Here is a 12,441-nt window from a genome sequence, read left to right on the forward strand (position 1 = left end):
GACACATCCAGGCAGGCATCCCAAAAGCCCTCCAAGATGGAAGGCACCATGCACAGCACGGCCTCATAGGGGGGTAGGCAGGTGGGGAAGCTGCTGGAGGTGTGGGGCCAGCCCCAGGGACAAATATCGATCTGCAGCCATCCCGACGGCTCACTGGGAGCGTGCTCTGTGGGAAAAGACACCTGGAAAATCCTGCCTTTTTGTGGTCCTTGAGTGTTGTTGTTTTGGCTTTTGGGAGCAGGCGGGGGCCAGGCAGTGCTGTTGGTGTGAAGCAAGGCAGCGGGCTGAGGGCTGGCTGCCCTCTGAGGCTACTGTCAGTGGGGTCTGGAGCAACACACTGCAGTGCTGCAGGCTCCAGGAGGTGTCATTAGGAGGCTTCAGTGCTGGCAGCATGGGAAGGGCAGGAGGGTGGGAGCCCGGGGCCTTCATCCCATGGGAGGAGGATGAGGAGGTGACTGGTAGTGCTGCCCATGCACCCTGCAGCCCTCAGGGCTGTCCCCCCCCAGCACCCTGCCTTACCTCAGGTCCCCGGGCTCCTGCCGCCCCGCGGGGGCCGGGGAAGCCCTGCAAACCCGTCTGACCCCGCGGCCCTGGGGGTCCTGCTGCTCCCTGTGCTCCATGAGGACCCTTGGGAGAAGAGGGGGCAGCACGTCATGGCCAGCCTGCAGCCCCCACCCCACAGCCCCCTCCGAGAGCACCCCAAGGGCACAGAACAGGGCAATGTGACTTTTTCAACACCAAACCAAGGCAGGTGTTTGAGACATCAAACCAAGGAAAGGTGGCAAGGGGCAGCCAAGGAGCAGGGTGAGCATGCAGAGCTCGCTCTGGCTGATTTTCACAGCTCCAGAAGTCAAAGGGGCACAAAACGGCTCCAAGCCCCAGCCTGGAAACCTGGTACCTTGTCTCCTCTGGCTCCCAGGTCTCCCTTGGCTCCAGTGGGACCTTGGCAGCCCTGTAAGAGCAGCAGAGCCAGAGGGCACCCTCAGACCTCTTACACTCTTCACTGCAACCAAAGTGTGCTGTGATCTGATTTGGGCATCACAGAAGAAGCTTGGACTGGTTTGGAGCAGGGCTTTGCTCCTGAGGGGCCTCTGGAGCTGCAGTGGGTACACACTGGGTGCGCTCCCCAGCATGCGGTGACCCCCAGCCTGCAGCGACAGCCCAGCTGCACCGTCCCAATGTCAGCCCCCCAACACCTTGTCCCTGTTAGTGTGTTATTTCACACATCCTGAAGTGCTCCCATTTTTCTTGTCACCTCCCCAAAACATGTTGTCTTAGGACACACCATTGCGTCTAAAAGGTCCTCTTATTACAGTGTTTTGTGGAAGCCCAAGTGCAGCTCAGCCTTCCCCGGAAAACTGCATTTTCCACCTATTCCAATGTTGGGTCTGAACACAGATAAGTAACACAAAGCTGGTGATTTGGGTTGCTCTGTCGTGGCTGTCCTGCACCCTGAGCCATGTGTGGTGTGGGTGCCATCACTCACCTGCTCTCCTTGTGTGCCTTTTGAACCCGGCAGACCAATAAACCCCTCGGGAGAGACACAAAAGTGCAAGTTAAAGAAACCCAAACCACCCACCACAAAGCCAAACGAGCTGTGCACTCATGGGGACACCACTCGGTTCCCCAGAGCTGCTGCCGGTGTCCCAGAAGGATTTGATCCCCAGCAGGGACCAGGCTGGCGTGGAGCTGGGGGATGCACAAACCCTCCCGAGGCTACAGCCGCCTACTCGACAGCCTCCCAGATGTCAGACCCCAAAATGCACCATCCACATCGGGCAGCAGGAAGCTATCCTGGGCCCTTTCAACCTTCAGAAACAGCTCCTTCAGCAGTTTGGGTGCTGAGCTGGAGGGAGGGATGGGGACACCCCACACCCAGCCACCCGCTCCCACACACTTACCCCAGGGCCCTCCTGTCCCAGCTGTCCCCTCAGCCCGAGAACCCCCTCTGCACCCTGCAAGGGGAATGTCAGCATCAGCCAGCCCCCCTCAGCTTTGTTTGGGGGGTCTGCTGCATGCACGGCCCCTCCAAAATCAGCACGGCACCCGTGGGAGGGGGCTGCCTCCACGGGAAGCTCTCGAGCCCGGGTTTCATCCCCACCAGAGGCCAAAGCAAGCTGGGTGAGAAGCTCTTACGGTGTCTCCTTTGGGACCAGAGGACCCCTCCATCCCAGCTGGACCCTGCAGAGAAGCACACCGGGAGGGGGCTCAGCAGCTCCCTGCCCCTTGGAAAGGTGGCTCTGAGCCAGGACAGCACCTGCAGCATCATTTACCTGGCTGCCCCCCAGGCCAGGGGGGCCGCGACGCCCCTGCAGGCCCTGTGGTCCCTGAAACGCAGAGTGGGGGATAAAAAGCTACAATTAGGATTAAATCCGTGCATGGCTGGTGCAAAGCCTGCAGTCCTCAGCCGTGACCTGCTGCAAGAGGCACGGAAGGGATTTTTGCCCCCATCCCAGCCTCTGTGCAGGTTTTGGGGTGGGCTGAGGCCCCAGCCCTGCTGGAGGGGATGCCCTGAACTGGGTGACCCCTGGGCCACCCAACCTCTCCCCCCAGCACCCCACAAGCTCTCCCAATGCACCCCATTGCCATGAGGTTTGCTCATACCTTAGGGCCCTGGGGGCCGGGCAAGCCAGGAGGACCCATCTCTCCCTGGGGAGAGAGCAAGGAAGGGTTGGGGTGAGCGCAGCAGCTGGAAAACCCCAAATAACAGAGCAGGGTGTCCGGGGTACTCACCTGGGAGCCGTTGACTCCTTGGCACCCGACAGAGCCCGGCTGGCCCGGCTCTCCCTGCGAGGTGAGCGATGCTCAGCCCTGGGGCTGTGGCACCGAGTGGGGGCCGGGGATGGAGCCCCCAGCACAGTGGGAACCACAAAGCTGTGACTTACCGGGGGGCCAGCAGGGCCAGCAGCACCCGCTGGGCCACCTTCTCCCTGGAGCAGGAGGGAAACGATGCCTTTTTTTGGCTTTGATTCTCTCCATTTGGATTTCACATCCCAAATTCCCCTTCCTCCTCTGCATTAAGCACCAGCCACTCGAGGACCCCTCGAGGCGACCTTTGTTTCCCCACTCCCTGCCACGAACCTCTACCAAAGTGCTTCAATTTTCTTTTTAACCCCCCTGCAAGCCCTTCCTGGGGAGCCTCCCAAGGAATTGCCAGCAGCTCTGCTATCAGCAAGGAAAACCCCAGGTGCAGCCAGGCTGGGATTCACCTCAGCTGCTGGTGGCCACCCAAACCCAACCACATCACGGTGAGCTCTGTAAGGGCTCAGTTCTCTTTATCAGGCTGCCCAGTGCCTCTTTTGGGGGAGCTGGGGGCCCAGAGAAAGCCAAACCCCTCACCTCCGGCCCTGCAGGGCCCTGGAAGCCCATCGCGCCCTTCAGACCCAACATCCCCTAGGAGAGAAGGTGGAGGGGGAGTTAGCGAGGTGCCGGCCCCGAGGTGACGGCTGCTTTTGTCGCATCCCCTGCAGCAGGGCTGGGGAAGACACAGAGCCCCGAGGGCTTTGCCTAGAGCAAGACAGAGCCAAGGGCTGCCCAAATTGCGTCTCCAAAGGAAAGGGGTCAGTCATGGAGGGGGGAATGAGGATGCATCGAGAGAGAAGGAGAAATCCTGGCACAGCAAAGATTGGGACGTCCTGTGCTTCTGCACCAACTCACCGGAGCCCCTGCAGGACCCGGCGGGCCGCTTTCTCCTCTCACCCCCTGGAAAAGCCAAGAGACGTGCAGGGGAGCATGACCCAGGGGCAGGAGCAGGACGGGGAAGGAGAGGTCCCTGCCCAGCCTGGGCAAGGCTGCAAAGGGCAGGGGCAGACCCCTCACCTTCGCCCCCTTCTCTCCTTTCTCACCAACTGGTCCGGGGTCACCCAAGAAGCCCTGGAAGGGAACAACAAGGATGGATGAGGCACAAAGAGAGCATCAGGAGCCAAAACACAGCTGCCGTGCCTCAAAGGAGCATCAGTGTGGTGCGGGGGATGGAGACCCTCAGGACTGGCCCAGCCCCAGGAGAAAATAAAATAATAAGAATAAAACAATAAGAATAATAAATAAATAGCCCCAGAGCCTGTCCCCAACATATTGCCACCTTGCTCCAGTGTCCCAGGTCAGCGTTGTGCCACGTTACACAGTGGTGGCAGGGACAGGGCTGTGCCCAGTGCTAACGCCCTGGAGGACACCGGGTCCCCAGGCAGGTCCCCCCGCAGAGGCTGTGGGGTACGAAAGGAAAATCTCCAGCAGCAGCCAAATGCAGTGAGAGGGACCCCAGGGCAAGAGGTTCTGCCTGGATGGTGGAAGGATGCTCGGAGGGGGCACAGAGTATGGGCCAGAAAAGATGCACAAAAAGCCACCTGGGCTTTCTTCTTCCAAAAAAAGGCAAAGAATCTGGGTTGAAATGACGAAGGGATCTCCAGACACCCTGGCCTGATTGCTCAGTGCCAAAATCCCTTGGGCACTCCTTTGGGTGAACTCACAGCCCAGGTATGGGACACAGGCACTGGGAGGAGTGCTACTGGTGCAGTACCAGTCAAACCAGTAATGGAAAGGTGTTATCACTTGGAAAACATTCACAGCACGAGGTGCTGGGGATGGCACAGGCTCACACCCCTGCAGCACCACCTTACCTCTTCCCCCTTCTCGCCAGCCAGCCCCCGGTCCCCTCGGAAGCCCTGTAGGCCCTGTGGGGACGAAAGAAGGAGCAGAGCAGGCGCTGGGCAAGCTCCCGGCCCGAGCTCCCCGGGGATTGCTGCCCTCTGCAACCCACTCACCTGCTCTCCTGGCAGCCCTGACAGCCCGGGTTTGCCTCCCAGGCCAGGGGAGCCATCCGAGCCGGGCTGTCCCATGCGACCTGGTAAGCCTTGCAGCCCCGGCTCGCCCTGCGGAGAGAAGAACCACACACAGGGAGTGAGCCCAGGCTGTGCACACCTCAAACACTGCCCTCACTGAAACCCCAAAAACTCCACGGTGTTGTGAAATGGATGGGCTGAACGCTGAGCTCTGCCCGGCTCTCGCTCTGCCAGCAGTGCCTGCTAACCACCGCGAGCCCCTAAGGGATGGGGACACGGGGCAGGGCAGAAGCTGCACATGCTGCAAGCTGCATCCTGCCAAACCTGAACAACAGGGGAGCACAGCCAGCACTGCAAGGAGCAGAGGAGGAGGCAGGGAATGAGCAATGCACCAGGAGCAGGTCAGGCGAAAGCCCTCTGCATCTGCTTCCCAGCTCTGGGGTTGCACTCGAAGCCGTCTCCAACCTTCCCCACGTGCACGAGCCGGAGCAGAGCCCCGGTGCTGCTCACAGAGCTGAAGCCTGGGGGCAGCTTTCTAATTTTCCTCAGCTCCCTGGTAATTTTGAGATAGGAAAGGATAAAGATCATTCTGGAACAAGCAGAAATCATTTCCCTTCTGGTTGCTTTGTTTGGATTTCCCGAGAATTCAGGGACATTTCGTCAGCCCCAGAACCAGGCTTTGTTTGCGTCTGGAAAGTCAGGGTTCAAGGGAAGCGCAGAGCAACACAGCTGCTTCGGCTCCTTTTCAAGGGAAGAATCTGGTCTGGAAAACACAGCAGCTTGTCTGGGGGAGGTTTTCTCTTCCAGCTCCCTTCCTAGTGATGCCCTCGCTCCCCACAGACCTCCACACGTGCAGCCATCCCCACGCTGCTTCAGCAGTGCCTGCTCAAATTCGGGGCACACAACCCAAAAGAACACCATTTTGTCCCATTCCACTTCAAATCCCAATTTCTGGGACTCAGTGAACATCTGCTGGTGTTTGTGGTTTGGTCTGTGACGGGTGAACCCGGGCAGTGATCCCAAATGCAGAACAGACCACAGGTAAATGTGCCCTGAGCGGGGCTTTGGTGCCTGATGTGGGCGTGAAATCGCTCCTGGCCCTGCTGCAATCACACCTACATCGCTGGGTCCTCAGAGCAAAGCAGAACAAGGACAGACCCCTCTATGAGCGGGTGCTTCGGGGCCCTTTGTGCATCGGGCAGCAGCATCCACACCACCAGACATGGGGATGAGGCGCAGGCAGTGCCCAGCAGGGATCTGCCATAGCCTGACTGGGTGTCACAGCCTTTTGGGGCCAATTCTGGCAGAACCACAGCACCTTGCCCAAAGTGGTCACCAACCACACCCTGGACTCCTCATAATGAGCTGAGCAGACATCGGGCTCGCAGCTGGGTGGGAAAAATGTTCCTGTCCATCTGTGCTCCCCCCGCAGATCCTGCTCACGTGAAGGCAGGGAAGGACTTTGGCACCTTCTGGTTAAGCTCCACTGACTGACTCCGGTGTTTATGTTCAACTGACTTAATGCAGCCCCTGAAGCCTTCCAGATGCTGGCAGCTGGCAGCACGCCGTCCCCACGTGCATCCCTGCTGGGAGGGAGCGGGGCCGGGTAGAGGCCACCTTGCTGCGGGGGGTGCAACGGGGAGTGGATTTACTCCGGTGCCCTGCAGCCTAACTCCGATCCTTACTCAAGATTTCACCTCTAAACTTCACTGTGAGCTTTTGGGATTGAGGAGATCCAACACAAGTGGGAGGACCTGGCCCAGATCCTGTGAAGTCCTCCTTTAGACAGCAGGGAGAGATGAAGGTCACCGCGGGAGGGAGGCGAGGGGATCAGGGCGCTGTGCCTGGTGGCACTGGGGAGGGACAGGGGCACTGGAGGGCTGAAGGAAGAAAACCACCGGGCTGAGTGGTGAGGAGCAGCAGCAAAGGGGGCAGCACTGCTCGCCCCCTGCAGCAACCAGGACAGAGACCATGAGAACCAGAGGTGCCAGGGGACACCTACAGACCAGCTCCCCTCAGGCGGTACCGGGCTTGGGGTGTGCCAGGTCACCCAGCGAGAGCTGGGCACCACTGAGCACTGGTGGGGAGCCAATGGAAACCTCCAGCAATGCAGGGAGATCGGGATACCCGCTCTCATGTCTTTTTATCACTGGGGCACTCGAACCCCACAGCTGGGCAGGCAGTGGGGTCCCAGGGTCCTGCCACGCAGCAGCGCCGCTCTGCCAGAGCTGAAGGCTCACACGTCCCGTCAGCAGGGAACTGGGTGGATATTTTCCAGGAGGTGACAAGGGGACAGTGCATGCTGGCCTGCAGAGGGGACCGGGGCTGCTTCTCACACAGCCCTTCTAATCAAGCACACATCTCTTTGCAGAGGTCCCAAGCCAGCAGCAAACCTTATTTTTAGGATTCCTCCCCACCCGGTGCTCCAAGGTTTGGTGCCCCAAGAAGGGCACAGCTACCAAGGATCCCACTGAGGGCACGTTCATCCTCTCTGAACAGAACCACCTCTCTATCCCACACCCCTTATACCAGCCCGGAGCTCTGCCAGCAGCCCCCAGCCCCAGGCACTCACCGTGTACCCCCGTTGGCCCTTCTCGCCTGGCTCCCCCGGCTCTCCCGATGGCCCCTGCACACAAACACAGAGCGAGTCAGCAAACGCTGGCCATGCTCCCCCTGAGTCGTGTTGCAGAATCCACCGTGCTGAAAGATGCTGGAGCCTCACAGATACAGTTACGGGGAGAACAAAGAACAATGCACAAAAGCAGCCTTGGGATTCACATCCAAGGATGGATCCGCACCCAAGTGCCCTGCGGCTGCACCAGGGCTCGCTCACACGTCGGCACCCTGCCCGTGTTCACTGCTCCGATACCCACCGGAGGCTGGGAGGCATGCAGTGAGGTGGAACCATGGGGCTCACAGACCCACCACCCTCTGCAAGCATCCCATGAACCACTCCTTGGGTTGTTCTTGTGGTTTTCTGAATGCCTTTATGCTGTCCTTATCCCAACACGTGGGCGCACACAGGAGCAGCGCCAGGAACCCAATCCCCAGTGAGAGAGGCTGCTGGAGGGAGGACCAGGGGCAGGGAGCGGGGACATCGAATGCCACCTGCCCATCGGTGGCCCACAGACAAGAAAACCACGAGGCCTTTTTGAAATCCACCCCCAAGACCTTGAGTTACAGCTGAATTTCAGGGAGCCCAGGATTGCTCAGGGGCTGGGACACAAACTCAAATTGTTCATGGGCAGGCTGGAGCAGCCCGCAGGTGTCTGCGCTTACCGGCACTCCTGCTTTCCCCGGGTGTCCTGGAGGGCCGGGGGCTCCAGGTTTCCTCTGGATGGAAGAGAAAGAAACAATGGCAGAACAGATCTCACTGCCAAGGAGCTTGGAAAGAGGAAAACTCAGCTGGCCATGCAGAGGGAAAACCGAACCACAGAACTTAGCGGTACTCACCGGCCAGCCCGCGTGCAGAAGCTGGTAAAACGGTGATTGCTGAAAAGAGAATGGGAAAAAATGTCAAAAAAATCCTCCCCAAATCCCCAAGTCTCTTTCTGCTGGTTTCAAAGTCTTTTGGGACCAGGCAGCGATGAGCCATTCCTCTGGGTTACTTGTTTTTTATACTGTGTGTATGCGAGTCATGGGAGAAAGGTGAATCAGCACACCACCACGTGCAGGACACGAGAACTGCTGGCCTCAGCAAGCTGAGATGACAGAGCCCGGATCTTCGGGTGTGGGGTTAAAGCAGCCAGGTCACCTCTGCTGCTAAACGGAGCCAGGAGAATTTGTTATGGAAACTGTTGTCTTTAGCCCAGGTTGAACTCCAGCAGATGTCGTGACACGTGGGTTGGCCGGGTCAGAAACCTCACCCCCAGCAGCCCCAGAAGGCAGAGGTGCTGGGCTGCCCCTCGCAGCCAAACACATCCAGCTTTCAGATGGCCACCAAGGGACAAGCAAACACCCCAAGGCCACAGGATGGGCTAACCCTATCTGGCCACAGCTAGCCCCACAGCGCTCCTAAGCAGCATAAGGCTCCCGAACACTTCACAGCACAGCCTCCTCTGCCTGCTCCCAGGTTCTGGGAGACGACCAGCAAACGAAGCAGCATGTATGTAAGGCAAGCAGCCAGCCTCCTTTTCTCCCAGCATCATGAACCACAGACATTCAGAACGCAAAACCCTTCTCTCCTCCTCCTCCTCGCTCCATGGCGAGGTCAGACTCAAGGTTCAGGCAGCTCCTCCAAATCCTGGATTACATCAAATGCTAAAAAAAAATAATAAAAACAACAACAAAAAAAAGAAAACCAAACAAACCCTGCCTTGTTCCCCACCCAGACCCAAGCAGCTGGAGGGGCTGGGTTCCCACGTGCTCAGGTTTTACCCAGCAGCAGCCTCGGGGGCTCAGGGAACCCCCCTGAAATTCACCCTCTGATACCGGAGGAGAGAGATGGGAAAGCCAAGGCACTCATTACCGAGCATAAACACAGACCTTTCAACATGTGGAAATATTTCTAATAACGAGCGGGGCTCTCGGGGCAGATGATGGATGGAGGCCTTTAACGAGCTCTAACGCTGCACCAGGCATCTCGGCTGCTTTCAAGTTGGTCCCGGGCTGATTAACGCGAGCAGCCCCCGCCAGGCTGCGGCCCCCTGGCTCAGCCACTTCTCATTTCCCCCAAAATCTGCTCAGGACAACTTTTGGGGGGTGGGAGCACAGCCAGTGCTTTTGCCGTGTCTTGTGAATCAGTGAACTCAAGTTCACTCGGGACAGGATATTATTTCATTAGGCTTCAAAAAAAATATAAAAATCCAGCTTTTTGGGGAAAAAAGAAATCCCACAAGAGGTGAACTCGTGCTTCAGAGCAGCAGGCGCCAAGGAGAGGAACGAATTTTCTTCTGCAATTTAAGCAGGAAACTGCCCATGCTTTGCCTCCAGCAGCCCTGACAAGCGGTGTGGTGGGCACTGGGATGGTGGGGGGACGGGGATGGGACCGGTCACGGTGTGGGACCCATCCTGCAAGGCTCCAGCCCCAGCATGGGGCAGGGGAAACCTACAGCGAGCAGGTCTGCCTGCACCCTGGGCTGCCTCCTCCTGCCTTATTTCATTTTGCTCTGGAGTTACCTGACCTCCAGCAGCAGCAGGGCAGCAGGATGTGGATGTCAGGCAGGTCGGGCTCAACAGGAGCGAGCTCTCTCCCTGCAGCCAGCCCTTGCACCCTGCAGCATTACAGACCTCCTGTCCTGCCCTGCAGACCCCGGCCAAGAGGGAACAGCCCTGCCCCGATGAGCCCCCAGCACAGCCTGTGCTGGAGCAACCAGGACCTCCAGGGGGCTTGGTGGATGGATGGACACAAGAGGCACATCGCCGCTCCCATCCAGCGTGAAGAATGCCTTTGATCCTTGGCGGGTGCTGAATAGCACGGGCTGCCTTGCTCGTAATCCCCGCGTCCCTCTCATCTCCTGCCAAGCACCTGCTGGCAGGGGGCAGGGGCAGCACCAAGAGATGGGTGCAGCAGGAGAGCCGTGCCCCAACCAGCATCTCCCCGAACATCTCCCCTCTGCCCTGCAGCAGGGGATGGGGTCCCGGCACCTGCCAGGCTGTGCAGGGGTCTGGGGGGCTGGTGTCAGGGCACTGCAGGACAGGAGTGAGTCTGACCCCCTGGGGCTTTTGGGCAAGACCAGAGATGTTTTGGAGGAGTGAATACAAGGGAGGTCGCCTGCACTGCATCCATGGATGCGCTGCCAGCATTGGAGGCACTTAGAGAGGGATGCTGTTACCCTCTGCACAAATGCAGAGCTGCAGATAAGAAGTTGAATCTCTTGCCCATGGTCTCTGATGGTTTTAGGAGCTGGAGATCCAAGCCTGGCTCTCAGAGCAGCCCCTGGCCCCAGCCCACACCAGCTCCCCCAGTGCCACTGGGCAGATCACAGAGACAACAAAGGGACATTGCACATACACAGCACGCAGCATCCCACACCAGGGAGCTTGAACCCAGGCTTTTGGAGTGCCAACAGCAGCCAAAAACCCAGCACCTTCAGCTGCTGCCCTGCCAGGCTGAGGTGAGGCTCTCCAGGGCCTGAGATCCAGCTCAATGCCAGCAGGCGCTCCGCCAGGGGGAACCTGGATGAGGCCACCTGGGTCTCTGCAGCGGTCGCTCCCACCCAGAGACAGGAGCAAGAGCCCCCTTTTTCCTTTCCTCCCCTCCAGCCACTGGGTGTAGGAATAAATTAACGCGCTGTTTCCATTAACAAGGCAATGATTTCTTACAGTGGTAACTTCACGAGGTGTGTGGTGGGGTGCCCAGGCCAAGCAGAACCAAACCCCTCGTGCTCAGTGCTTGCAGCCACCAACACTGCTGGGCAGCCCTGTTCCCCTCCCAGCAACATCTCTCCCCAGCAAGGAGCCCGATGGCAGCAAACTCCACAAGCCAAAGCCAACTGGCAAGCTTCTACCCTCCTTGCATCTTCCCTCTCCTCCCATCCTGACGGCCTTCCCTGCCCCTGCTCCTCCCTGCTGGCCAAGAGAAGATGGAAAGGATGGGGAAAAAATAAAAAAATAAAAATAAAAACACCCAGTGGATGTGCATGGGGCTCCCCACTCACGGTGAAGGTCAGCCAGTCCTCCCGGGAGTTCTTCCAGAGGATGATGGTGGGGATGCCGGGGATGCCCATGGGTCCCGGGTCCCCCGGGGGTCCCGTCCGCCCCATGGCTCCAGGGTATCCCTAGGGAGAGAGAGGCAGCTCCTTAACACCAGCGGGGGGTTTAACACTCGTCACAGGCTGTAGACAGGTCCTGGCCAGGCCAGGAGCACTCTCACCATGTCACCGATGGGGAAGTGGGGACAGAGATGTCAGTGCGAGCTGTGGTGTCCCCAGCAGCCCTGCTGGGGGCTGCAGCAGTGCCCGTGGCAGCCCCGTGCTGCAGAGCAGTAGGGCACAGCGAGGGGAACCCTCCACCCCTAAACCACCACCTCGGACCATGTCAGTGCACTGAACTGCAGCAGCCCCAGGGCGTCCCTTCCTCCAGCAGGCAAACTTGCTTCTCTCTCCGTGATTTAAGCAGGGCCCTGCTACTTTCACCACTGAAAGGTGGAAAAGGTGCCGCAGGACCAGCACCCACAGGGCTGGCCACCGCACTGCAAGGGGAGAGGTGTCCCTCCGGCTGGTGGGTGCAGCCTGGGACCGGACTCTGGGACTTGGCAGCATCCCTCCAGGTGACCTGAGCTAAAGCTGCTTCATGGGCTTCAAATACCCAGCTAAAATAGTTTTCTCCTCCTCTAAATGCAGATAAGGGGCCACCAGACTGCAGCATCAGATACTCACTTGGCTATTTTGATAAAAATAAAAATAAAAATAAATAAACAAACAAAACATACAAGCAAGCTGCAAACCCCAACCATCAGTGGTGTTTGCCCTGGACCCTCGGCCACATCTCATGCTTTATGTGTTTTCCCAAATACTCACCTTGTCTCCTTTGGGCCCCGCCAGCCCGCGTCTCCCAGGGCACCCCTGCAAGGCAAAGGAGCAGAGCTGCATCACCCAGCTCTGCTGGCTTCCCCAGCCCAGGGAAGCAGGAACAGATTCAGCCTCCAGCTGAGAGCAAACCAAGGGCACCGAGTGCCCCAAAGCCAGCCCCGAGAGCTGGTGGGGCAGGAGGTGCACCCCAC

The 12,441-nt window shown here is 58.7% G+C and overlaps 1 protein-coding gene across 4 annotated transcripts in view; it reads right to left on the minus strand.

Annotated features, from left to right (window-relative positions):
• The window catches only part of LOC311421918 (uncharacterized protein), a 72,592-nt gene that overhangs the window by 15,494 nt on the left and 44,657 nt on the right, over positions 1 to 12,441 (minus strand). For all 4 annotated transcript variants that reach the window (XM_084494367.1, XM_084494366.1, XM_084494368.1 and 1 more), the window contains 19 exons: positions 12,239 to 12,283; positions 11,378 to 11,497; positions 8,232 to 8,270; positions 8,058 to 8,111; positions 7,351 to 7,404; positions 4,761 to 4,868; positions 4,617 to 4,670; positions 3,820 to 3,873; positions 3,658 to 3,702; positions 3,340 to 3,393; positions 2,886 to 2,930; positions 2,734 to 2,787; positions 2,605 to 2,649; positions 2,274 to 2,327; positions 2,137 to 2,181; positions 1,902 to 1,955; positions 1,487 to 1,531; positions 899 to 952; positions 520 to 627 (listed from right to left, as the gene is read on the minus strand). In XM_084494367.1, coding sequence (XP_084350493.1) covers positions 520 to 627; positions 899 to 952; positions 1,487 to 1,531; positions 1,902 to 1,955; positions 2,137 to 2,181; positions 2,274 to 2,327; positions 2,605 to 2,649; positions 2,734 to 2,787; positions 2,886 to 2,930; positions 3,340 to 3,393; positions 3,658 to 3,702; positions 3,820 to 3,873; positions 4,617 to 4,670; positions 4,761 to 4,868; positions 7,351 to 7,404; positions 8,058 to 8,111; positions 8,232 to 8,270; positions 11,378 to 11,497; positions 12,239 to 12,283 — 1,131 coding nt within the window. The remainder of the gene's footprint in view (positions 1 to 519; positions 628 to 898; positions 953 to 1,486; positions 1,532 to 1,901; positions 1,956 to 2,136; positions 2,182 to 2,273; positions 2,328 to 2,604; positions 2,650 to 2,733; positions 2,788 to 2,885; positions 2,931 to 3,339; positions 3,394 to 3,657; positions 3,703 to 3,819; positions 3,874 to 4,616; positions 4,671 to 4,760; positions 4,869 to 7,350; positions 7,405 to 8,057; positions 8,112 to 8,231; positions 8,271 to 11,377; positions 11,498 to 12,238; positions 12,284 to 12,441) is intronic.

Source organism: Aythya ferina (assembly GCF_964211825.1).
Source record: "Aythya ferina genome assembly, chromosome: 20".
NCBI classification, from domain to species: Eukaryota; Metazoa; Chordata; class Aves; order Anseriformes; family Anatidae; genus Aythya; species Aythya ferina.